This window comes from Protopterus annectens, chromosome 5.part0, assembly GCF_019279795.1.
Source record: "Protopterus annectens isolate FY-2018-M chromosome 5.part0, PAN1.0, whole genome shotgun sequence".
Lineage (NCBI taxonomy): Eukaryota > Metazoa > Chordata > Ceratodontiformes > Protopteridae > Protopterus > Protopterus annectens.
Genome location: NC_056735.1, coordinates 721696177 through 721723228, shown reverse-complemented (window position 1 = coordinate 721723228; position 27052 = coordinate 721696177). Strand labels below are relative to the sequence as shown.

Genomic DNA, 27052 nt, shown 5'->3' with positions numbered 1-27052 from the left:
CTGGGAGTGCAATGATCTGACAGACGTTAAGGATTCCCTGCAGACTGCTCTGTTGTAACTAGGGCAATTATATTGCTGAGCTATGATACAGAATTGGAACTGCCTAGACATAGTAAAGCCTTGCTGAGTATAATTATGGTGGCTGACAGAAAATGGAAATCAAAGTCTAAACCAACTGTACTAGAAGTAGTGAATATAGTAACAGAGATAAAACAACTGGAATTAGTATCTTTAGAAAATAGTATGTGCAAACTACACAGGAAAATGTGAATTACAGTGACAATACATGCAGGGGAGGAATGAGCTTTAAAAGAATTTGAATGAGCTATGCAATGTTTGGCTGACAATGATTGGGTAGATTACAAGTGACATATAATGTTTGCAACTATAATTATGTCAGTATGGTTTGTGATGCAAAATACTTACAACTGAGATTATGTCATATGGTTTGTTTTCATTTATATACATGTATGATTATATATGTCATAAATGACAATTTAATAAATATGTTTCTTGTTAAAAAATATGCACATGACTTGCAATGGGGGCATACTAGGCTTTTCTTGCTGTGGTGATGCACCGTCATTTCTACAAGTATTAATAAAAAACAAAAGTAACCACAGTGTGAAATATAACTAAAAAAAGTCCAAAACATACACTGTAAAGCAGTAGGAAACACTCTCAGTCAGCCAAACTCTTCAGTCCAAGCTGTTTTTATTCTTCCAACATACAAAGACACAGATTGAGCACTTTCATACCCTGAAACTGGGGACTTCATCAGAATGGGGTAGCTCATTTTTAATTTAGGTGCTTGGGCCAGAAAACACTGCTTTACAAATTACATGGTCTTGCTCTTCTCTTGCAGTCTTTTAAATATTCATTCAGCTAGTGGGAGGGGGAGTCAAAAGAAGTGATCCATATACATAGGTGCATTAAAGGGCTCCATCTTTACACGATCTTAAGGGGCATGTCTCTGAATAACAGACTATGTGGCGGTTACCTACATTATGCATCCACTTTTCAAGTTCAATCATCTCCTATTTCAGATCCTATTCCATATTCCTCCTCTGCCATAGACGTCATTTTCACCAACAGTGATAAGATAAGTATGTAGGTTTGGCAATTCAGGGCTCTGAAGGACAGAATAGCAGATGTTGTTGTCTTTCGGCTTTTCCCGGTTAGGGGTCGCCACAGGGGAACTCCGGTCAGCTAATGATTGGCAGTAGATTTTCATGAATGCCGAGGTGCCAGCTCGACATTCAACCTTCAACGAAGGAACACCCATTTACGCATGTCTTTCGGACACCCACCCAACCGCGGGGGGGGGGGGGCAGGCAGACTTCACACAGAAGGCACTCCCCGCACTCCAGCTGAGAATCAAATGGGAGAACCTCTTGCTGTGAGGCAACAATGCTACCTCTGCACCACCGCGGAAGTCAAGGACAGAATAGCAGATGTCAAACCTTTTTCCCAAATCTGTTGAGTATTCTACTCTTCTTGTCATTGGGAACAGGGGTCCAGGATGGAGATGGAGTGAATGCCTTGCTGGAATCCATGGACAACAGAAATGGCTCAGCTAGAGAATTTTTGTAAAGGAATTTATGGGAACGCTTAACCCTGCAGAAGCAATAAGGTTTCCTGACAGCAAAGAAGGAAGAGAATATGGTTCTACAAATTCACTGAGCATATCTTATGGAATATCCATTTCTGGATGAATGGAAAGTGCTCAAGGTTTGAGTTAGTACTGTGAAAACTACATCTGAGTTGGGTCTTTGATTATTCCTTAGCCTCCAACTGGAACTTCTCCTTCATTTTACATAGCAAGTCTCCAAGGAGAAATCTTTCTTTGGAGATGCAAAGTAAAGGTTGCCCTTAGTACCAGATTCATATGCAACAGCAGAAAACATGTGACTTACAAAACCGTTCATCTGAGTCAGAGAAATACAAGTATTTCAAAAAAGATTCCACCCTTTACTTCTTATAAGAGGCCACAGACTTCCTAAGGATTTCCATTATTGGCTGTTTATACTTCAGAAAAGACATAAAATCCTGAGCCAGTTGGAAAAGTTTGGTAGAATCTTGAGAGGTAGAGACAAGCTGAATTTGGTAGTCAGTGCTTTGTGCAAATAGCTTCAGATAAAAGCTCCCTCAAGACCCCAAGTTGCAGGTGGAGACGGCGTCTCAATCCAGTTTCTAGAACTTCTTTGCAGAGAAATATCACAGGAATGATGCCCACCCCTTTGGTAATTAGAAAATGAGATGCTTGACACCAAAGGGATCTTGGTATTGGGAGAAGTGACAGACACTGGTCCAGGAGGACATGTGAGACACTGAAGGCATGGTACCCTACAGACTGGTTGCGCCAGACACCTTGGGCAAGACAGTTCAGGGATGTGGGCTGTATAAGCACCTCATCGCACCCTGAATTGCCAGCGCTATGCAGACCCAAGCTGTCTACTGGGATGTGCTTGGTCTCCTAATGATTCTCAAGTTTTTTGTCAAAATGTTTCTTTACAAATGGAATGTTCCCAGAAGCCATGTCCAACATCATTGTGGCTTGGAAACAAGCATGTACCCCCCCCCCCCCTTTACACACACTTTTTTTCCTGCTGCAAACTCCTGGAGAGATGGTCTTCTCTTATTATTTGTTTCTAGGGTGAAACTGATAAAATGTCGACATCTGTCCACATTGTGCAATTGGCCAAGTCAGAACGAATATTGAGATTTAAAGTCCTTGTGAGGAATTTGATTACAAAAGTGAAACAATTATTCACTTTGCCAAAAGTTTTCCATTCTGAATCACTGAGACATTAGCTAAAACCAAGCCAAAAAGAAAAGAAAAAAAAAAGCCCTGTGGGGTACTTATCTCTCTTCTGGAAGCAGGCCAACTAACCTACTGACAATGCTGGTTAGCATATAGAGCTCATAAACTGCACAGCAAGAAGGATTTATAGCTCTGACATTTTTACAGAGTTGTGGGAGGGAGATGGCCAAGGCTCAGGGGAGATGCTAGAGCTCTGGAGACTGCACCAGCAAGTCAGGCTACCTGCAGTCAACAACTCCCAAAAGACAGGACTGCAACAGTGAATTGTATAACATCCATTTCAAATTCTCCCTTTTTATTAAAATTTCCATCTAAATGATCTAAACCAATCCTACTGATAACTGCAAATATCTGCATTCACTGTATTCTTCACAATACTTGTAATCCCTGGCCATGCAGTTTGATCCTTGGTGGAAGACATGAACTGCTTGCTGCCAATATCTGGCAAATTTCTGCATGTGTCTGACTTGCTGAAGATCATGGACACTTTTCAGTTACTGACTGAAAAAGAAGCCAAGGAAAAAGAATTACTGACTCAATATTAAAAAAAAAAACTGATGAAAACGATGCAGAGAAATACATACACACACACACACACATACAGATGCAATCTAAAAAGGTAATAGGAAAGAATTCAAGAAAATGGCACTCGTTTTAATTTGAGGTGTTCTCTCCACAGTGACATTAGATTGCCAACACACGAGCATTTGGCTCGCAGAATTTTTCCACTGATGCTTCAGAAGAGAAATGACACTTGCAGGGTATTCCTGTCTTCTATATTGGAAAAACTGATAGAAGGCTTAGGGACAGGGTTTACGAACACACACGCTATTAGGTCTAACAAATCCGAGAACGCATTGGCCAGGCACATTATGAAAGCACCCACCCATGGTTTTACTTTTAGGGCTATAGATTGTATTCCCTATGACCCTAGAGGAGGGCCTCTTTCCTTGCTCTTAGAGAAATTAGAATTGAGTTGGCAATTACGTACCTTTGCATGTTACCCTCCGGGCATTAATGAAATGTATTCAATTAAGTGTATACTACAACTTAAAAATTTGGTTAGGAGTTGACTATTATACTGTGTTTAAAATGGTCTATGCATACTATTGTCTATGAGTGTATTTGACTTGCAACTTTTTAAGTCAGGTTTTGCTGTTTTTTATTTACATGTTTTTATCCACATGCTTTTAAGGTTTATTATACTAGAACATAGAAATACAAATATAAATATATACATATAATTTTAACTTTAACTGCATTAATATTTCACAATAGATAATTATTGGTTTTAGATCTTTTTACAATATTTGTCTATTATTTTAAAATAATGTTTTAAAACAATGTATAGATGGGAGCTGTTTAAGCTATACATTTTAGGTAATGAATGAAGGTGGTTGCCACTTTAAGAGCAACTGATTCCTGTTGATTCTGGAACCAGCTGACTTTTCACTTCCTTTTCACTTCCTATATAGTTTATGTCCTATGTTGTATAATTATCTGAAGAAGTTGGGCTATGTGGCCTGACGAAAAGCGCTTTATGTGATTTTTTGTTTTTCGCAATAAACAGTACATTATTTCATCGTGCTTGCAGGATTTATTTGGGCAGTTGGATACACTGTGGTGCTTTTTCCTTTGGTAGTATGGATTCAGTTTGTGTCTTAACTTGCAGGGTATTGACTGTGACAGCCGTGAAGATTATCCACAGATCCCATAAGTTTTTTTCTTTTTTCTAGAGGTCTTGGATGACAGAAGGGAGTATGACATGAAATATTGCACATTGCATTGTCCACTGAGTAACTGCAGCAGAACATGTTTACAGTAGTGTGCCAACATGTATGAGTTGCATATCACAGAGGTCTTAACCTGTTCTTGTTAAACAGGCTGCCAACAAAAATATAGCTATGGATAGGCTAGCCCATAGGACACTGATATTAGGATTTGAACACAACAGAAGGCAGGCCACAGAGGACAGATAACTGAGCAATGAATGTCAGCACATTTTTATTAATCCTCATTGTCAAAGTTAAAGACATAGCAGTAAAATGATTAGACCACAACAGTGTGCGTGAGTGAGTAGACATAGTAGGTAAATTCACAAGGAAATGTGTGTAGTTACTCACAAACTGGCATTCCAACTATCCATACTCACACCACCCAAGATTAAGGGGGAAAATGGTAGCTATAGTATAATTGGCCCTTCTATAAAAGAATATTCATCTGTCTACCACCTCTCCACAGGAATGATTTGAAGGTGACAATGAGTGGACCTCAGTGTTACAGAAAAATACAAGATTAAAAAAAAAAAACCAATAAGAAAACTAAAGAGCCCAACACATAGTATGTGACTATCACAGATGTACTACTGTAGGAAACTGCTGAAAAATGTTTGTGACATTCTTTTGACTGGTGCATCACATCAACTTGCTTCACCTGTTGCACTGGCTCTCCCTAAAAAGACATATTTTGTATATGTTTTTTAAACAGATGGTATGAATCAAATAAATAAAGCATCCAACACAATAAGAAACATTATTCTGAGTTCTCCAATATCAAAATATAGCAATTTATTCAAGACACTGGGTAGGATCTGATGATTCTCTCCTTTTAAACAAATGAGCTACATCACAGTGTGTAGAACAATGAAACAAAAGAGGTTTGGAGATGGTGGTGATCTTCTACACTGAACCCTAGAAATACTGAAAGAACAAATAAATGCTTGAATTAAAATTTGACATAGACAACAGAAAATAGCAAAAGCCAGTAAAGACTCCAGTGAATGAACAAACAGTTGTGCATGTAACAATAACCACATTTTTAAACAGAGACAAAAGAAAAAAAAACAAAAACAAAAACAAAAAAAACAGACTCTTACATTGACAAAGTGCACTTTCGCTTGGCTCTAAAAAATTAGCATTAATCATTCAAAAAAGAGGGACTTAAAACACATGGAGTTAGTGTGCATTTAACTCTGCAGATGTCTGTCCCTTTTATTATCCCATCCCACTCCCAGCAAGTGCTTATTGGGGTTAAAGATGCAGTATTCATACAGAAAACTTTTCTGTCCCTTTCCATTCAGTGTTTCAGAGTCTACAATTTGGTATTCATTTTTACCTGCAGGAAATTCCTCCAACAGCTGGAAAATGATACATATTTGTCAGTGTTGATATCTTTGACAATACAGGATGCAGTGAAAAGCTTGCTAACTTTGCAACAGAAAAAATATCTGTAATGTACAAAGTGTTAACTCAGTTTCTGTTTCTTGTGTGGGTTTTCTCACACACACACACACACACACACACACACACACACACACACACACACACACACACACACACACACACACACAGCACTGGCTTCTTGTTACTTAGGCTAGATACTTCAAGGGATAAAGATATCTTATCCATGAATGTAATACTTCCAAGAGGAGCTATCATGGTTTGTTTTTATTATACTAAAAATGATAACATGAGCTTTGATTTTGCAACACTGTAGCTAGGATATGTAAGCTTGTTTTATTTCTATATACCACATGTGCAGTCTTTACCTGTTCACATGGTTCCATGCTCCTAAATGGCACCAGATCCTGTCAGTGATTAACAGACACCTTATGTGGTTTCATGGTCAAACCCATGAAGAGCTGCTGGATCGAGCAAATTTACTCAAAAATAACCAATGCAGCACTGCAACATACACAGAGTAATCAATCTCTTGCAATTCAATTTTAACTCACTCAGATGCATTAGCATGGTGACCACGGAGGATTAAAAGAGGAATGAGAAAGGAAACCCAATTTATAAAGCAACAGACACATGTTAACTTCATTCCTACACATGTCAAATTATTCTTTGGAGAAACCCTGCTAGAAGAAACATTTTCTCTACGGATACTCTTGATTATATGTGTACACAAATGATCTCAATTTCCATGGTAATAGCTGTGTGCACCCCCTTTAATGTTTATGATCTTTTCTCTAGTAACTTGCTCTATTACTCAAAATATCTTAGTAGCAAATATGACAGCAAGCATAAGATCACAGTTCCTACTGGGGCAAGTCCTCACAGCACCCTAATTTATTAGTCTTGAATGAAATGCACTCCTTTCATCAAGTACACAACTTATCAGATGTCAAGTTTAATTTCTAAAATACTTTGTAATTTAGCTGGATAGAAATTGCACTTGAGTGCAGATTTACTTGCTCCTTCTTCCCACTTCTAAGAAACTGAAGCACAGTACTGCATTCCATATGCACCAGTCTTACTCCTTGACTTTTGTGAATGCTTCTTGTCCCCAACTTTAATCCTAAAACTACCTAAAAAATCGTAGGTCCAAAATGATCTCTACTAACATTGCTAAACATAAGTACAATCCAAAAATACTCACGTGTTGTCAAACATATGGCTTTGTCTTTTCTGAAGGGTTACCATGTGTTACTGTTAAAGACAAACGGTGACAAAGAAGTACAACTATGCTCTTCTACCTCAAGAATATACAGCAGAACACAGCAGATCCAACAATAACATCGATGAACTCAGGAGATTCAAGGCAAAAGATACGATAGTTGATTAACTGTCTATATGCTGTAGATGTCTGTTGTGTATTGTTTCCCACACCCTCTTTCTCCACACAATACACTGAGTGAAGTACAACAGTTAAAACTGGTTCAAAATGTGGTCCATGTACCTGCTCCTCACATTTCATCTTCCCCCATTTGTTGTTCTTCAGCTGTTTCATACAAAACTCCCCACTCCAATCACTTTCTTTTGAATATTTGGTAACTTCTTAAGGTTTAACAAGAACAAGCAGCTATTTTTGGTGATGATACAGGAAAAATGGCTGTTGAAATATAATGGTTGGAGACATGTAGTATTCAAGCAAATCTGTAGATAAACCCAGATCTGTAGGCTACAACTTACTCGCAGCTCACTGCCTTAAATAATTCCCTGAACCAAACACGACCTCCATTAAATCCAAGCACTTGGTCAGGAATTGTCACAACACAGCACCACAAAAATCATTCACAGTACTCTGAATTGTACTCATAAGCTTTAACACTAACTTCTGCAAGACATTACAACATACTCTAATGAGATGTGCAGTGTGTCTCATACACTGAAACAATCAGCACTACCTATAAGTACCACATACTAACTTCTTGCGGCAAAGACTTCCCACACAGCATTTAATTTTATCTGCTAGTAACTAAGTACAAATATCTGTTATTTTGTGCTGTACAATGAGATACCCGAGAGAGTGGCTGTGGGGAGGCGAATTTCAGGTTAACAATGGAAGTTCTACCACTTGGGCATTATTTCTCTCCCATTATCTTACCTATGCATATGGAGAACTGCCTGTGTAAGGAAAGATACATGCAGAACACAGCTACAAAGGCATACTAAGCCTGCTGCACTTAGAGCACTAAGCCATTACACCTAAAGTCAAGTACAACTTCAACACCTGTAATGGAACATTTTTTTCACAAAAGCCTGGTATAGACTGTGCAAAACTGTTTTATATGCTGGAAACAAAGACTGAGTTTGCAAACTGCAGTTTACTAAATGGTTGGCTATTATGAGTGGCATTTTGCTCCTGTGAAAACGGAAACAAAAATAACATTTACTTGATAACTGCATGTTTTCAGTTAAAATGGACTCTGGACTCTCATACCACAGATGTAATACAATGGCTGCTGGGACTCGAAGTTATAATCAGCTAAGCTATAGGAGCTTTAGAAAACAGGTATCTCAGTGGATGTCTGCTTCTGCCATAAGATTACTAGTTATTTCTGAAACAGAAAAAGAATAATGTAGGTTTAGGGGAAAAAACAAAACAAAAAAAAAGATGCATAGAAGACAGCCAGGTAAAATATGCAGTCACACTTTGGCACAGTTAGGTAACCTGCTTAGAGTGCATATAACACGTGTATTCATATGAATAGTGCATATGCTGCAAATTACTTCAGTTTCAACATTTCTATAGAACGTGCCAGTCTGTATAATATATGCCTGCTATAGCACTTGTTTCTGACTCTGGATTCTCCCTTTATATAATTAAGGTAGACTTCAGCAGAAGTTTATGCAGACACAGTCAATACACTGACTCCCTGTAGGCCAGCCAGCTCAGTGGCATACAGGGATGGAGACTTGACTGCAGTTCCAGCAAATATGGTTTCAGTAGAAGGTCTGAATGCTAGAGACTCAGCCAGGGATACAGCAATGAGCACTCAAGTTTGCCTTACTCATTCCAGGTGTAGTAATTTATGCCCATTGCCTGACTACCACATGCTGAAGACTAGGTGATGTAGTAGCAACAGGACTGAGGATAGGTGATTTGGCTGTACCTGGACCTAAGTTTATACACAGAAGCAAGCAAACACCAGTGAGTCACTACTGGAAAACACGCTTTGGGGCACACTCATTAACCGTCATGAGAAGGATATTAGCAATACACTGCAATTCTTACAAAAGTGCCAAGAATAATGCTGCTCAAGAACTAGCCCATCTTCCCATGCAGTCCACTTTAGGAGATAGGGAGGAGGGGATCCTGGGACATGTACAGTCACAGAGCTATGGGGATACAGATAATACATATAACAATACTGTCTGCATGAAAACTGAATGAAAATGCATTACCATTAAGGCATACTGAAGGTTGAATTAAAAAATTCCTGAAACATTAAAATTCTGTATATGTATGAGCAAACATATGTGCACATACACAGATACTTGTTATATACAAATATTTCTAATATGGGATTATCAGTGCTCAGATAACGATCATAATTCTGATCATACTGTGCAGCAGATAGAGAAACATTACATTTATACCAGCTTGCACTACATTACTACCAGACTCTAGTACATTTTTTTAACATGAAGTTGTTCAGAAGGGTTACTTTGAGGTTGTTCACAACTTCTAGAACATTCACAACTTCATAAACCTGTGCACTGTGATAAAGGAGTTCAAGAACTGAGCTGAAACTAACTAAAGATGGACCCTAGAATTCCCCACAAAAGGGATTACAGTTATTCAATCTGCTTAATTTAAAATGGATAAACTTGCAAGCACAGCCAAAGAAACATACTGCCCTTTTACTTTACAATACTAGAAAAGCTTACTGGATACTGCATCTTTAAAGGTGTAAAATACACAGGCGGCCCCTCCTTCAAAGAGTGAAAGAAACCAGATGATATATGACAGCCATAAAGGCTCTCAGAGTTGTGGTTTAACACAAAAATATTTTATTTTCAAAAATACAATGGGCGTTCTCTTAAAATTCATCTTCTCCTGTATAAAGCTGTCACAGCACTTCCAAAGCACTTGTCATACAACTGAAGTGCTCTTAAGACACCAAAATTGTGAACAAAAACATTTTTAATGTTTCACTTATGTAAATTCTGTTACAGTGTCTCAGATGGAAACAAGATACATGTCATTTAGATTCACAACTGTGGCCGGCCTCTCGAACTGAACTAGTCTCCAGCCAATCAAATATTATGAAGCATAAAAGAGAATAGAAAATAGAAAAGTATGGGTTACAAAGAAACAATCGACACTATGGCAGTGTTACTAACCACTGTCTATTTGAAGAAGCAAGTGTAGTGTCCAAATCAGAATGATAAAACACATGGAGGATGGCACAGTCACCCTCCTTTTGGTTCATCACAGCATTTACTTTCATCTCCCTTGCATTTTTTTTTTTTTTTTTGGCACCGATTTCTCAGTCATCGTCAAAATACGTCCATGAAAGGAATCAGCAATGCAGGGGAGAACTTTGTTGTACCTTCCCAAAGCAGGAAGGTGCATTTTATATGACCCTTTCCATTCTAGTCCATCCTGTCCGTACAACCATGCTTTCCTTCCCCTTCAGTGAAAATAACGGACAAGTTGGAATCCAGTGGCTTTTGACTTTTTTTTATGCTTCGCTCTAACCTTGTCCTGTTCATACAGTTTTGGAGCTGTTACTTCGTGATGTAGAGTACTGCCACCTGCGCATTCACTGCCAATCCAAGTTAACTGTGTTACAAATGAAGTCTTCTACTTCCGAAGATCAAGCACACAAACCTAGATCAGAAGTATTTAAAAAAAAACATGTTCAGTATATATGCACAAAGTTTATATATGCAATGAACTTATCTAAATTGCTTGCCAACATTTAGAAGGGAAAAAAATAAGCACTGTATCTGAAAGATGTCAACTATACACGTTTTTAATAATACCTATGCCTGAAATCTGCCCAGTTACAAATGGTACACCCCACAGCTCGCAACCAGAGAGAAGACTGCATTCTCAATAGACCACACAATGTCATCAAATTATCCTGATGCTTCACAGCATTCATTTTGTCACCACTTTTAAAGAAATAAAAGGAATGAGACAGAATTCTCTTTGCCAGAATGCACCTGAAATAAAGAAATCATGTTAGTAAACCAACTCATTTGTGCAGAGGTATGAAGCATTGACTGCAATCCAGCCAACCCTTGTTGGACTGGCGGTACAGGCACTGGACGTTGTCAGCTTACCCATCGGGGTGTAGCTTTGGTTTGCCACTTGAGTGGCATCTAGCACAAGCATTGCTTACTGTGCCAAGGAGTTAAGCCCCATTTAACATGTGTTGCCGAATGGTGCTGGTGCATGCAGCAGCCTTGGAAATGACAGGGATGCAAAGGCATGCTGGCATTTCCTGAAGGTTAAAGTTTAAATAGCAACTGCTGAGAGGGATGTAACACCAGGCAGCTATGTGAGGTCAACTCGACTTCACTTCCTACTTCCCGATCCTGGTTTCTCATGGGAGAAAAGGTTAGTGAATCCAGCACAGAGATGAAGAGATTTATGATTTATAGCAGAGAATATCATGGTTGCCCTGACCAGCAGGGCAATATAAGAATTAGATTACCCTTGTCTTGACTTCCCATGAGCAGTCCCATCTGTAACACAGAAAAAGGAGGAAGGCATAAGCTAAGATTTGAGTAACTTTGAAGGAAAGATAATCTGCCTTCTCCAAATTACTCGTGAGGAAAGAGACAGCAAAGGAGGCTGACCTCACTGCTGTGATGTGTAGTAAAGGGTCTAACTTCTGAAGGGCCCACCAGTACACTATCCTACAATGCGTGCATCAAGTTTCTATATGACTGATATGTTCTTTTATTTTTACATTTGTTAACAGGTAAGTACAATGGCCGTAAGTCCCTTTTCAGGAATGACCTGATCCAAAAAGGCAGAGCATTCACAAAAACATGTAGAGATACACAACTGCTATTAGACATGATAGTCATTCTACAATGATCACTGCAAATCAAACCAGTAAAACAAGACAAGTGCATCTAAGTAGTTTTATAAGCAAAAAAGTACTATTTATCAAACTGCATTAAACTAAGTAAATGAATCAGTAGATCTGGAAAGTGAAAGTTTAAGAGAGTTGTGAAGTCCTCTCATACACAATTTCTCTCTGCACTCAGAAGATTCTATTCTTCCTATTTATGTACTAAATTAATGTAATACTGTCTTCTTTGATCATAAGCTGCCCTGGCTGAAAAACCTTAGGATAGGGCATTTTTTGCCTCCTTCGGTCTGAAATAATTCCTGTTCATTGGTTCATAGATAAGTACTAAGCTAACTGCCCTTGCGAGCCATTTTAAGCCTAGCCAATTATCCCTTGTGAGACTCAAACCCTGCACCTTGTGTTTGTAAGGCAAACACCTTAACCACTGTTAAAACAACTTGCCTTGCTCTAAAATGTTGTTCCAAAGCATAATCAAAAGAACCTGTTACTAAACACCAGATCTTGGGCTGGGGTTCCCTGTCAATACGACTGCCACATTTGCCCATCACAGGAATTCATTCTTTATATACAGACAAACAGGAATTGTCACATCTTACAGATCTTTGATTCTAATGCTGTCGCTGGTGTTCTCATATGAAGTCTTGCATGAGGAGCCGTCTGTTAAACATGTTGAATCAACATCTTTTTTTTCTTTGCTACTACCAAACAGTCCAACTACTGAATGAAATGGCAAAATGTGCCTAAAATGTTTATTTTATGCGTTTTGCATTCAGTAAAACTTGTTTATTTACTGTACACTTGGATCCCAACAGAAGGCTTATCTGCTCAAGTTTTAAGCTGTTTCTGAGTTTGTTTGCGTCTTTCGGCTTTGCCCGGTTAGGGGTCGCCACAGCGGAACTCTGGTCCGCTAATGATTGGCAGTAAAGTTTTACGTGCTGGCTTGCCGGGCCTAACGCACAACCTTCAATGAAGGAACGCCCGTTCACGCATGTCGCCACACAGACGACGCTCTGAGAATCGAACGGGCAACGTCTAACTGTGAGGTGACAATGCTACCGCAGCACCACCCTTCTGAGTAGTGAATCAATATACAATGTGTTTTTTTATAACTAGCATATGGCTAAAAAAAGGGCATGTGTGATCCACTTCATCTACATTATATAATGTACAGTCCAGTCCAGCTACTTTGTGCCATATGTACGACTCCGATCCACCTACCTTGCGTCGCTTGCTCTCCAGTCCACCTACCTTGCTTCTTGTGTGCTCCAGTCCCTCTACCTTGCGTCTCAGGTATTCAGGTCTACTTACCTTGCTTGTTGGGTGCTCCAGTCCACCTACCTTGCATCACTTGTGCTCCATTTCACCTACCTTGCATCATGTGCACTCCAGTCCACCTACCTTGCATCACGTGTACTATAGTCCACCTATCTTGCATCACGTGTACTCCAATCCACCGTTCTTGCATCACATGCGCTCCTGTTCACCTACCTTGTGTCATGTGTGCTCCAGTCCAACTACCTTGCGTCATGTGTGCTCCAGTCCACCTACCTTGTGTCATGTGCACTCCAGTCCCACACATTGGGGGTTTGCTTTTATAGAAATCTTTGTTAGTTTTGATGACACTGATAAGTCTGCAGAGCTTTCAACAGTAACAGCTATTCAACAATGACATGATTAAAATCTTAGGGAGTTGACATGTAGGTTCTACAGATTTAAAGAAGTGCTTTAATGATTTAATGATGCTGGCATTCCTATGTTTGACAGAGATATTAAATGCCAGACTGAGGAATTTTCATGAAAAAATCTGGGCTAGCTTTGGATACCTGTTCATCTGCTTCCTAATTACACAGATTGATTGATTAAACAGCACAGAGCATGTGAAACTGCCAACAAACTGACATAAGTAGTCACTGTGACTAATAAGATAATGGGACTTTTAATAAGAATATACATTTTAATGTCAATGGCTGACAAATTATTAGGGGCTATTTAGGTGGTTACAGAATGAATAACTTGATTATTTGATCAATGTATGGAATTCAAAACATCCATTTAAATAATTCAATAAGATACATGGAATTTCAACCCAAGATCATCTACAGACTTCATTATATGCCTAAAAAGCCTGTTTTATATCATTTTTAAATTAGCAGAATGTGGGCATTCTGGGTCCCCAAAAGAATATCTGTAAACAAAATACAAGGTTTGAAAAGCATGACAGCACACCAGGGTACCCTACTGAAGTGGGATCCTTGCCATTATTCTTTCACCAGCTGAAGTCGCTTCACCACTTAGCCAGGTACAGCTTCCTTGTATTTGGTTTCATGGCCTCTGCTAACAGTGCTCGAGAAAAAAGGATGTCAGCCAGATCAGTCAGTCTCAGCCTCCATATGTTCAGATGTACCAGGGTACTGGATTTCTCTGAAAATAGCTTTATGGTCAGGAGCAGGTTAAACGGTTATTCTTTTACCACCTACAACAAATTAGAGAACCATGTTACCTGAGCCAGTAAGGAGCCACCAATATAACTTTAACTATATCAATACTCATGTGACAAAAGGAGATACTGCCAGCCCAGCCAGCTGAAATTTTGTAAATAACTATAAGTCATTGGTGAATATCAAAATGACTTGTATAGCATGTTTGTGTTACAAATGTATTACACGGCTGTATGTCATGTGTATATCAAACTGCTTGTACAGACTTGTGTGTTGAAAAGGTATTCACAGAGTGCTGTATGAAATATAACCAGAGTGTGCCCTACTGGAGGAGAACAGAAATGTTCATGCACTATTGTAACTTTTTAAATGTATATATTTTAACAGTGGAAACTGGGATACGGGAGGTTTACCTCAGTCTAGTAAATTTCAGAAAAACAATTGAAATTAAATTAATTTATGGATAGGCTATAAAAGATGGTATTGTTCAGTTTTCAATGCAGCAAGAGACACAATGTCCATATACTAGGACATTTTCTGTATTGTCTTTAGGGTAAATTAATTACTAGTCTTGAAAGCGTAAAGGAATGCAATTGTTTTATGACTTCCAGCATCTGCCAGAGATCTGAGGAGAAGACCTTGGTAGATGCTAAATACTGCCAGCTTCATCAATGCTGGTGTGGCCTGGGAACTAGCAGTCAGATGACAAGAAACTATGTCATTCTGGAAGCTATCCCAGAAGTAATATTTTAGATATTAATTTGAGAAGTCTCTTAGTGAGACAGAGCATTCTGTATTCTGTCTTGGACATAACTAGAAGATCCAGGGTGGGTGGTCTAATGGTTAAGGTGTTTGCCTTGCAAACACAAGGTGCAGGGTTTGAATCTCATAAGGGGTAATTGGCTAGGCTTAAAATGGCTCGCAAGGGCAGTTAGCTTAGTACTAATCTACGAACCTATGAACCACATCTGTCTTGCCTTAATAGTAAGTTCCTAGAGTATAGTACTTCTCTTGAGATTCAGTCAGGAATATAGTAAAGCTTAGTTTAGATATTTTTCTTTATTTATTTGAGACTGTCCTGCAATGTCGTTTTAAATAGTTCCTGTGGTTTTGAACTCTGATGTCACTGTGAATATATATATTTAGTATTGTCTTGTTCTTTAATTATTAAACATATTTAAACCTTTCACTGTGACTGATCTGTGCAGAAATATTTAAGTTTTGAGAGTACTTGCATATTTATTTAGTGACACTGTGTGTGCCACTCCTAACAGCCTTGCTCTTGGTCAAACTACCATTTGTATTAATATTAATATTACACAGTAAAATTGGAAGCCGTTTCTTAAGGGCCTTACAGTGGCTGATAAGGGGTTCTGGTGGCAGTGGTAACTACCTTACAGTCTGAGCAGAAGGGGGCAGAGCTAGTAAACCTGTGCCAGCCTTTCCCAGGTGTGTGTGCATGCGTGCGTGTGTGTGTCAGCTACTTGGGCAGGGACACGAAGCACTAGTTTGACAAAGAGAGTGTTGGAGAACTTGGCTTGGAACCCTGGCTAAGGACTCAACTCTATAGCTGTGCCACTGGGGAGTCTTACTGGGGATCTAGAGAAAGACTGAGGAAACAAGCCCCAGACTAACTGTGGTCTCTGTATGCTCTTAAGGGAAACTGACATGATGCAAAGAGCTGCATCTGGAAATACTGTGTGTGTACTTGTAATCCTCCCAGTGTATGTCCCCTACTGGTACCAGTGGTGAGGACAGATGTTCCTTGATTACTGGTTCACTGGTGGGGCGTCACACCTCACCTATACCAACACTCTATGAAGGAGAACAATGGAAAGGTAGGAGTACAGAAATAGACCGTTCCAGGGAATGAGGAAAGTTTCTACTGCCTCGGCAGTCTTGCATAGTTATTATGAGAACAGACAGGTGATTTTATGTAGAAGTGAACAGGCTTTTGTCCAGCATTTCCCTGTTTACAGTTAGGCCTCAGCAGTTTAGCTTAAATGCCACATATGATTATTGGTAAAAGTTATGCAAAGGAAGTCTATTTCTAATTAAGGTCTGCTGGTGTAGAGGATGCCCTGTGGTCATATAGGACCATGACACCAACTCCCAAGCTTGCACTACTAGTTTGCAAAGTACAAAAGTAAGCTCTATACTTCTACTTGACTCTGTATGGTGTAACTCTGAAAAGCAATAACAATCATCGGTTCAAAATGGGCCGAAAGACATTCAAGGAATGAACAACAGACAACAGCTACATTATGTTGATATGGAGGCTTTTTTGAGCCAGGTCCAATGATTCTGTACCTAGACAATGCCCAAATGACCTCATAAACTTTATCCAATGTTCTGGCAGGTTATGCTCATGTGGGGAGAAAGGCAATGCCCATGCTTTCCCGTACCTGACAAGCCCATCTTGTAAACTCTGCCGACTACCAAACAAGACTGGAATTTCGTTATGTAATAGATGAGAGTGTTGACCCCAGCAGTCTTCCCAAATACCAATGGACCTTTTAAATTTGGAGGTTTCCTACAGGGTACCATTAGTATAACAACTGCCAAGGCTACGAAGAACTCTCTATCATGGAGGTCTTCTGAGCTTTTTATAGGTAACATTCTCCAGGAATATCACTTTTTGCATGAGAATGTATGCACTGTAGTGTGCCTAAGGGGGTACACCCCACAAGATTTTAGATATGCTCTCTGACTGGATTTGGTAGGTACTAAGGAAAAATCCCAGACACTATCCATAGTCTCTGGTGAATTTTAGCTTCCACTTCATTTCCTTCATGATTTTGCCAGCAGTAAGTAATTATCTATATATGTGTAAATGTGTACACCTCTGTTTCTCAGGAACACTACCAATGGTGCCAAGCACTATCAAAACCAGTCTGCTTCATAACAATGACAGCCCACTTACTCAGCTCCCATATGAGCCAGATAAAAGCACCAAAACTTTAATTACACAAAATTTTACACACTGAAAACATCAACAGGGAAGGGAACCACTTGGCCACCAGGACAAAATATACAAATGTGTGCTACTTGCTTGTGATATTTCTGAGGCAAGATGAAATATGTTTGCCTCTTCTTCTTCTTTTTTTTTTTGAAATAAACACATTGAATTATAATCCAACTCAGAAATAAACGGATACAGCAAATGGCCCCGGAATCACCAATAAGTGCTTCACCACTTGCCAGCATAAAACAAATTTATTGTAACAAAGTTAAAATGTTTAAAAGTTCCAAATATCACATTAACTGAAAAAGTTGAGCGCTTTCACCCAATACACTTGGGCTTCATCAGAACATCTCAAAATACAATACTTCAAGCTTATAAACTTTTTTTGGCACCAAAAATTTTTAAAAGTCTAAAGAAATTTAAAGAAACAGTATCCTTGGTACTAAGCAAATAACCAACCTTCCCAGCCATATAAAGCAATGTGGCTACATCGTATTAATTCACTGTATACTGTAAAAATATATACAAGTAAACAAATGTGCAACCTAAGTATTTCATCTGTGTATAAACGATGCATAAAAATGCTTATAAAAATGTATATAAAATCATCACTATTGACAATTAAAACTGTACATAACAGAAACAAAATATCTCTAAACCACACCCACTTGCTATATAATGTATAGTCCCAAATAACATATCATACAACTGGAGTATGAAAAATGTATCTTTATACTCTCTAACTAACCCAAAAAAATATATAAACTTTTTCCAGTATTACAGAAGTTTTCAAGTTGATGTTTAAATTAATGTGTAAATGTGTTCATGACAACCTTCTATATTCATCATAAACTATTTTCATTTTTATATAAAATTGTGTAATGACCTAGTATTACTACAATATCTCCAGTATGGGTTTAACAGGGATATGGTCGTTAAGTCCAGGAGGTGTAGTTGCATCCAGATATATCTGCCACCAAACCTCCTTATAATTCAATAAGGTTTTGTTGTCATCTTCTCTAGGGTCCACATTAATTGTATCCAGAATGGCAAATTTAAACTGATGGGTGTCACCTTTTTCTCAATGTGTCTAAATAGCGCGTTTGTAGTATCTTTTGTTCTGATACTGTAGGTATGATCATAAATTCTCTTTTTTAAAACATCTTTCCGTCTTGCCTACATAGTAACTGGAACAAATGTTACATTTTGCCATATATATAATCATTTTGGTATTGCAATTACCTGACTTAAACCTTACTAATGTCTTATGTCCATTCTCTAACATTATTTTATCTTTTTCCAATATGTAGCTACATTGATTACATGCACCACATTTCTTACTATGTGTGTTATATCCTTTCTTAGTATTCTTTACTCCTCCACAGTGTTGTTCTACATACTGTTTGATGTTTCGTCCCATTTTGTATAGAAAGTTGGGTTTGAAACCCATAATATCTGTCAAAGTAGTATCACCCGTTATCAAACGCCAATATTTATACATCAAATTTTCACTTCCTTGGCAACCATACTATATTGTATAATACAGGATCTTTGGTATGGGCCCATCACGATATTATTCTTATCATGTCCAATATTTTGACTAGATATTGTCTCTTTCCCAGCTCCTAATAATGGCTTGTAATTTATGTCCCATTCCTGGATAATATATTGTACGATGTTTTTCATCATATGTTGGGGATAGCCTCTTTGTTGGAATAGCTTCATTATAAAGTTCAATTCCTCTATCATATTGTCATATTCAGAAGTCATTCGTGCAGCTCGAATACACTGCCCTTTAAATACATTATATTTGACTTTATCAAGGTGGCAACTGCCATACTCCAAATAATTGTTGGAAAATGTACTCTTCCGATGTATTTTAGATTTTAGTCTACTTCCCTGAATTATCACTTAAATTTATATAAAAGTAATCAAACCCATATTAAGTTCACCTTTACAAACATTACAGGATAGGCTATATAAAATGTATGTGATGTATAATCTAAGAAACAACTGCATAAATTATTAAACTTCTGCCTTCTTTTATATCTCACTATTCTTACAAAACATTTTTTCTGCATGTATTGTTCCCACAATTCCATTTTTTCTATGTAATTTACTTCTATCCTTTTCTAGAGATCACACTTCCTGTTCTTTTATCTCTGTTACAATATTTACTACTTCAAGTATAGTTAGGTGGTTTAGATTTTGATTTCCTTCTTCTAGTAAGTGCTTTTTTGACAACCACCACAATTAAATGTAGCAAGACCTTACTGTGTTCTAAGTAATTCAGATCCTATAAACTGTACCAGCTCAAAAAAAAAAAACAAACAATTTCCTTAGTTACACTCATTTGCTTGCCCAGTATTCCTACCAACTCATTATTCTCCCAAAACATTTGTTCCCAGTTACCCGTTTCTTTCTCATAACACCTCCAACATTTGCCATCTACCTGGAGGAAAATTCTTTGGAGTTTGCTTGGGGTATAAAACTATCTATGCAAACATTTCCAAACAAAAATCCTAAATCTTTTAGATTTTGTAGCATACTTGGGAGCTCTGTCTACATCCATACACACAAACGTTTTTGTGATATAAAAAATGAGACCACAATAAATCATTTCAAAGATTGCCCCACCTTTAATGTGACCTATAACCTGCACAATTCAATTGAAAAACAAACAAATCAGTTAGGGGAAAAATTAAAAAAAAATAAAAAAACATACAATATGCTAGTTGCATAAGTATGCACACCCTTAAGCTAATACTTTGTTGTGTGTGCACACCCTTAAACTAATACTTTGTTGAAGCACCTTTTGATTTCATTACAGCATTCAGTCTTCTTGGGTAGGAGTCTATCAGCATGGCACATCTTGACTTGGCAATATTTGCCCACTCTTTCTTGCAAAAGTGCTCCAAAATCCGTCAGATTGCAAGAGTATCTCTTGTGCACAGCCCTCTTCAGGTCACCCCACATATTTTCTATTGGATTTAGGTCTGGGCTCTGGCTGGGTCATTCCAAAACTTTAGTTTTCTTCTGGTAAAGCCATTTTTTGTTGATTTGCATGTATGCTTCAGGTCATCGTTGTGTTGAAAGGTGAAATTCCTCTTCATCTTCAGCTTTCTAGCAGACGCCTGAAGGTTTTGGGCCAAAAGTGACTGGTATTTGGAACTGTTCATAATTCCCTCCACCTTGACTAAAGCCCCAGTTCCAACTGAAGAAAAGCAACCCCAAAGGATGATACTGCCACCACCATGCTTCACCGTGGGGATGGTGTTCTTTTGGTGATGCGAAGCATTGTTTTTATGCCAAACATACCTTTTGGAATTGTGGCCAAAAAGTTCAACCTTGGTCTCATCAGACCATAACACATTTTGCCACATGCTTTTGGGAGACCTGATGTATTGTTTTGCAAATTTTAGCCAGGCCTGGATGTTTTTCTGTGTAAGAAAAGGCTTCCGTATTGCAACCCTATCCCATAGTCCAGACAAATGGAGAATACGGGAGATTGTTGTCACATGTAGTACACAACCAGTACTTGCCAGAAATTCCTGCAACTCCTTCAGTGTTGCTGTTGGTCTCTTGGCAGCCTCTCTGACCAGTTTTTGTCTTGTCTTTTCATCAGTTTTGGGGGGACGTTCAGTTCTTTGCAATGTCACTGTTGTCCCATATTTTCTCCACTTTTTGATGACAGTCTTCACTGTGTTCCATGGTATAACCAATACTATGAAAATGTTTTGTACCCTTCTCCTGATGGATACCTTTCAACAATGCGATCCCTTTGATGCTTTGTAAGCTCTCTGTGAACCATGGCTTTTGCTGTAGCAGGCAATTGAGTAAATGTCAGGAAAATCCTACTAGGACAGCTGAACTTTATTTGGGGTTAATCAGAATCTCTTTAATTGATGACAGGTGTGTACCCAAGAAGACTGAATGCTGTAATTAAATCAAAAGGTGCTTCAACAAAGTATTAGTTTAAGGGTGTGCACACTTATGCAACCAGTGTACTGTATGTTTTTTATTTTTTATATTTTTGAACCCTAACAGATTTGTTTATTTTTCTATTGAATTGTACAGGTTACAGGTCACATTAAAGGTGGGAAAAGTTTTGAAATAATTTATTGTGGTCTCATTTTTTATATCACAAAAACCTGGCATTTTAACATGGGTGTGTACACTTTTTATATCCTATATATACATACACACACACAAATTATATATATATACATATATATATATATATATATATATATATATATATATATATACATATATATATATATATATATATATATATATATATATATATATATATATTTATACATATATATATATATATATATATATATATATATATATACACACATACACACACACACACACGTCCTCCCGCTGTTTTTTTTATTATATTTTGTAAATTGCATAGCTAATCTCTACACAATATTTTTTACCTCTTCTTATTGATTCCTATAGTTATCATGCAAAATTTTATATGCCCTACAAATTATCCCTTTTTAACTTTTGTTCTACAGTCAATTAAAAACACAACCGGTTTTTCCACTCTGCATTTCTTAATACAATTTAGTATTCTTTCCTTTTTTGTCCTCACCCGTGAGACCATTCACAATCCAAGATAATATGGAAAGTGTTACCATTATAGTAAGAAGTCATTATCCCCACCTATTATATGTGTCAGCTTTTTTAACTATATAATTCCAGCTTTGGTGACCATGTACCCACTAAATATTTGGCAGGTTAATCCTTTATACAAATGTTTCTTATCAATATTGGAACTTAATGCCACATTTTACAAGATTTTTATTTTAATAAAATCCCTCAGACACCCCCCATAACCGTTTAACTTAATACAAACACACACAACTATGTACATCTTCAAGTAATGAAGTTTAACCCTCCAAATAGGAACATTTGTGCTAAATGACCGCTGCTAATGCAGGCCATACTTAACCTGAAATTGAGGTCATCTATGCTAAGCAACGTTATTGCCTGTGCTTCTTGTTTGTCTTTCGGCTTTTTCCTGGTAAGGGGTCACCACAGCGGAACTCCGGTCCACTAAAGATAGGCAGTAGATTTTTACGAAACGCCAAGGTGCCAGCTCGACGCCCAACCTTCAACGAAAGCACGCCCATTTATGCATGCATGTCTTTCGAACGCTACCCAATGTGGGGAGGACATGCAGACTCCACACAGAAGGCATTCCCAAGCCAAGCCGGGAATCTAATGGGAGAACCTCTTGCTGTGAGGCAACAACGCTACCGCCGTACCACCGCGGCATTTTGTTATTGCCTGTGCTTCTACTTACACTAATTAGTGTCTTTTTTTATCCCCCTGCCCCCCAGGATGTGAAAACTACTTGCATACTTTGAGAAATCATTTACTTTTAGGATTGATGAAACCAGTGTTTTGTCTTTTATTGCCTATTATCAGCTTGACTTCATGGAAAAGTAAGAGAAAAAGAAAAATGTAGTCCTCTGTTGCATCCTGAAAAACAAACTGAAACATTTAGTGCTAAAGGAAAACTTTTCATTATATTTGGTGTTTTCATATTTACTTGTTTCCACTTAAAATTCATTATTAGATTAAATCACGGGTGTTATTCCAGACATTCACCTATGCAAAATTAAGGGAAAACATATAAGCTCTACATATATTATGATCTGTGCACTTTTACACTAAATCTCACACCACAACAACCCAAGATTACTGCATGTTTACTTAAACATGCTTTTGTCTAGATTTTCTTCTCTTTTTGCACTGTAATGGTGGCATTTATTAATACCAAAAAAAGAAAAGAGAAACAGAAGAAAAAGGCATCTGTTTACCTTTACTTTAATAACTATCATATACAAGAACTAAAATACTTTACTATAAAACATGCAATTTATATTGTAATAAGTTTCACAGAAACACTGTTAAGAAAAAAATGTTTACTTATAGTTACTTTTCCTTCCTCCTCCGCTCCAGCCATAGCCATTCCAAACACTGACATGAAATGAGCCAAATGGCTTTCAGTTCTTCACAAATTTAACAAAGTCAACAAAAGTCCAATTTTTCAACTTATTATACAGCCATACTTCGCAAATTGATTGATGCTTTGCAATCTCACATTTATTCAATAATTTCCATGTTGCTGGTCTTCGTGTTCATCTCCATCTCCCAACTCCAGATTCCATTTCAATTTCACAGTGCTCCTGATTCTTCTGGTCAACTCCTGTGTTGTTCCCTGTCTCTCAAGCATTTTTCTTTGGAACAGTGGAAAAGGTTTCACTGGCAATGTCTCTGTGTGTGCTTTATTATCAGAACAATGAGAAGTAGTGTCCCCTTCTGTTTGATAGCTTACTTTTTGTTGGACAAACTTTTGCATTTCCTCCGTAGCCTGTTCTGCATCAACAAAAGACATTGGTCCTCCAGGAAAAAATATTCTGAAGACAGTTGGATACAGTAGCTTGAATCTCACACCTGCCTTTTGACATTCCGTGATTAATGGAATAAAATTGTCTCTTCACTGTACACCAGGCAGAAGATAATCATTCTTCTACTCTTAGTACTTTACCATTCTGCCACAGTTTTGTCAGGATAAACTCTCTCAGCTGGTAGGTTTGCAACTTTACTAATAAAAGTCTTGAGTGCTTTCTCATGGTCATATTTGGATTTGGAGCATACATGTGGTATGCTCTTTCAATTGACAGTTTCTGCTTTGGAATACTAGTCCAGTTGCTTATTTGGGCCTGCATAAAATTAATATAGTCTGCTCCTTCTAGGTTTTCTAGTATAGCAGAAAATCTCAGATTTTCCCTATTAAACATCTCTTCTTGAGCAGTCTCATTCAGCCAGCCTTTTCTTCATTTCAGCCTCTGATTTTTGCAGTTTTATCAGTACATCTGAATATCTGTCTAAAGGTTCTTCCATTTTTTTTCTAGTCTTTTGTTATTTGAGATGATACACTTGTTTAGTGTTTCATTTATTTTAATCAGGTCTAAGCTCATTTCACTTTTTTCCGCTAGATTACTGGAAGCCATATCTTGCACCAGAACTGAAGCTTGAACTGCTTTTTGTTGAACTGCATGATTCTTCCCAGTCAGTGTTTTTGCTTCATCTTTTCTAGTTTATTTTCTTTCAGGCTCTCTTGGATTCTTCTTTGCTGGCATCCAGTCAGTGTATTTACTAGTCAGTAACTGAATTTTACTCAAGTTAACAAAACTGCTGGCAGCAGTTCCTCAGTTTCTGTGTTCATACTGGGAGAGCTGAAGTCAAGCTGTTGATCAGTGTGCAGCCATCCTGGAAGTCAGCTCTACTTGCAAATCATATGATGAAATTTTTGACTCAGCTTTGAAACCTTGCTTTCAAAGCTACTACATTCTGCCCTTAAGATTAGCTCACACACTGTTCGTACATATCTGCCTCTTGAGAATACTATATGGGCTTTTGATAACCAGCTATGGCCTACGTATTAGCCCTCTTTTCTTATCATACACAACAGCAGCAAGTAAGCCGGAATCCTACTTATCTGACTTAACCACAACTTCTACATGGAAGTCTGATGCTTTAGATTCTGGCACACCAAGGTTCTGATATACAGCCAGGAGGGATGCACTAGCCTCTGCCAGACAGTCCAACTTTGAGCTGGTTGGTCAAAGGCTGGCAGATACTGGAGGCATGGAATCTGCTTCACCAGTAGTATCTTCAAGCCTATTGCACACTACATATGTGGCAACTGGCTCTGTCACCCTTTCTGAGGGTCCTCTCTCCTGTGTCCTCCTTAAGGCCATGTTTGTTTATTTTTTTTAATTTAATTTACATTTTATTGACTGGGGTAGAATGCAGATCACAAAAGACCAATTGCAGGGTCAGTCCAGGTTACAGATAACAGTAGTAAATAGTACAAGTACAGCAGACATGTAAAGACACAATCACAAGGCAGATTTACAGCAGCAAAGTATTGACATTGCAAAATCATAATATATACTTAGTTACACATATGTAGATATTACCTGTGAAAGTAGTGGAGCAATCATAGTTCCAAAGTTACACGGAGTCGTTTTGTACAGGTATAGAGTAGAAACAGGAGGTTTGTTAATTCCTAAGGATTTATGACTAGAAGAAGAGGGAATAAACAGCAACAATGAGCAGTATGGGGGAAGAAGCAGCCAACTCCTATAGTGACCAGCAGACAGCCACCATCTGTGGAGTTTTCAAGACAAAGGTGGGGTGAACAGAAGTAGGTTGCCAGGTCTTTCTTCTATATTACAAACACACACCTGTTTTGCCTTTGGTTTGATCAGAGAAGGAATTCTCCTTTCTTGACTTTATAGTACTGGCCGTCTTTCTCCAAGCTTTTGGCCTGTGGCATCTGGGTCAGAAGACTGAAGCAATAATAATCTTTCAAAGTGTTGTCATGCAATAGCACAGGTAAATGTCAGGACAGATCAAGAATCTGAAACAAATGGCTCATTAGAAAATAATTACTTGTTAGGAACACCATAGAGAGGAAAATACCTTACATGAGAACCACATCTGGACACGTGGACATCCTACAAAAGGGCCGCACGGAGACAGATGCCTGGTGTCAAAGCCATGGCCTCAAGCTCAATACCAAAAAGTGCACTGTCATCCCCTTTGGTAAAAACTCTGTACCCATGAGCTACCACATAGGTGGTAGCCTACTTAACACTGAAAGTGTGATAGGAGACCTTGGGACACAGGTGGACAGTAGTCTCTCCTTTGATAATCACATCGCCACAATAATCAGGAAATCCTTCTATGTGGCACACCTCATCACAAAAGGTTTCTCATCCAGGAAAAAAGAGGTCATTGTTCCCCTCTACTCATCACTCATTAGACCCATTATAGAGTACAACGGCCCTTTTGGTATGTACCTCACAAGACATCTACAACAACTGGAAAGGCTACATAAATATCTCACAAAGAGGATTACCGGCCTCAAACAGATGCCCTATGCAGACTATCTAAAAAAAAACCCAGCTTTACTCTGTTGCATATCGCCTACTCAGAGGTGATCTCTGCCTAACATTCAAAGCTATGTCAAACCCAGAGCTGTTGGACATGCTCAACTTAAAGAAATTCCAACTTGGACATGCTCAACTTAAAGAAATCCCAATCTCTCCAAGCTACACGCTCTAGGGACCTAAACCTTGTCACTACAATAAACAGAACATGGAGGGATAGATTCCTGTCCCAGAGACTTCCCATACTCTGGAACAAACTACCTATCTATATCAAACAAAGTTACTCATTAGCACTCTTCAAGAAAAATCTTGATGATTAGATGAGAAATAGGAAGTTCACCCCAGGATCACCTCTGTGGCTCTGCTCAACAGGGGCACAGGAAAATAATTTTCTTGGGTGGTGAAAGCCAGGGTACCTTTTCGGCTAGATTTATATAGGCCCTAGGGCCAATAGCCTAGTACCTACCTATGAACATCTGGCATACCAAAAGTTAGCGATAGTTCAAAAAATGCATAAAATAATGCAAACAATACAAAGTGCTACTCCATTACAAT

At 38.2% G+C, this 27052-nt stretch overlaps 1 protein-coding gene across 6 annotated transcripts in view; it reads right to left on the bottom strand.

Annotated features, from left to right (window-relative positions):
* Nucleotides 1-5369: 5369 nt before the first annotated feature.
* TBL1X (transducin beta like 1 X-linked) overlaps nt 5370-27052 on the bottom strand; it is a 2018721-nt gene continuing 1997038 nt past the window's right edge. For all 6 annotated transcript variants that reach the window (XM_044072565.1, XM_044072563.1, XM_044072566.1 and 3 more), the window contains one exon: nt 5370-10888. In XM_044072565.1, the coding sequence (XP_043928500.1) occupies nt 10862-10888 (27 nt within the window). In that variant the 3' untranslated portion in view covers nt 5370-10861. The remainder of the gene's footprint in view (nt 10889-27052) is intronic.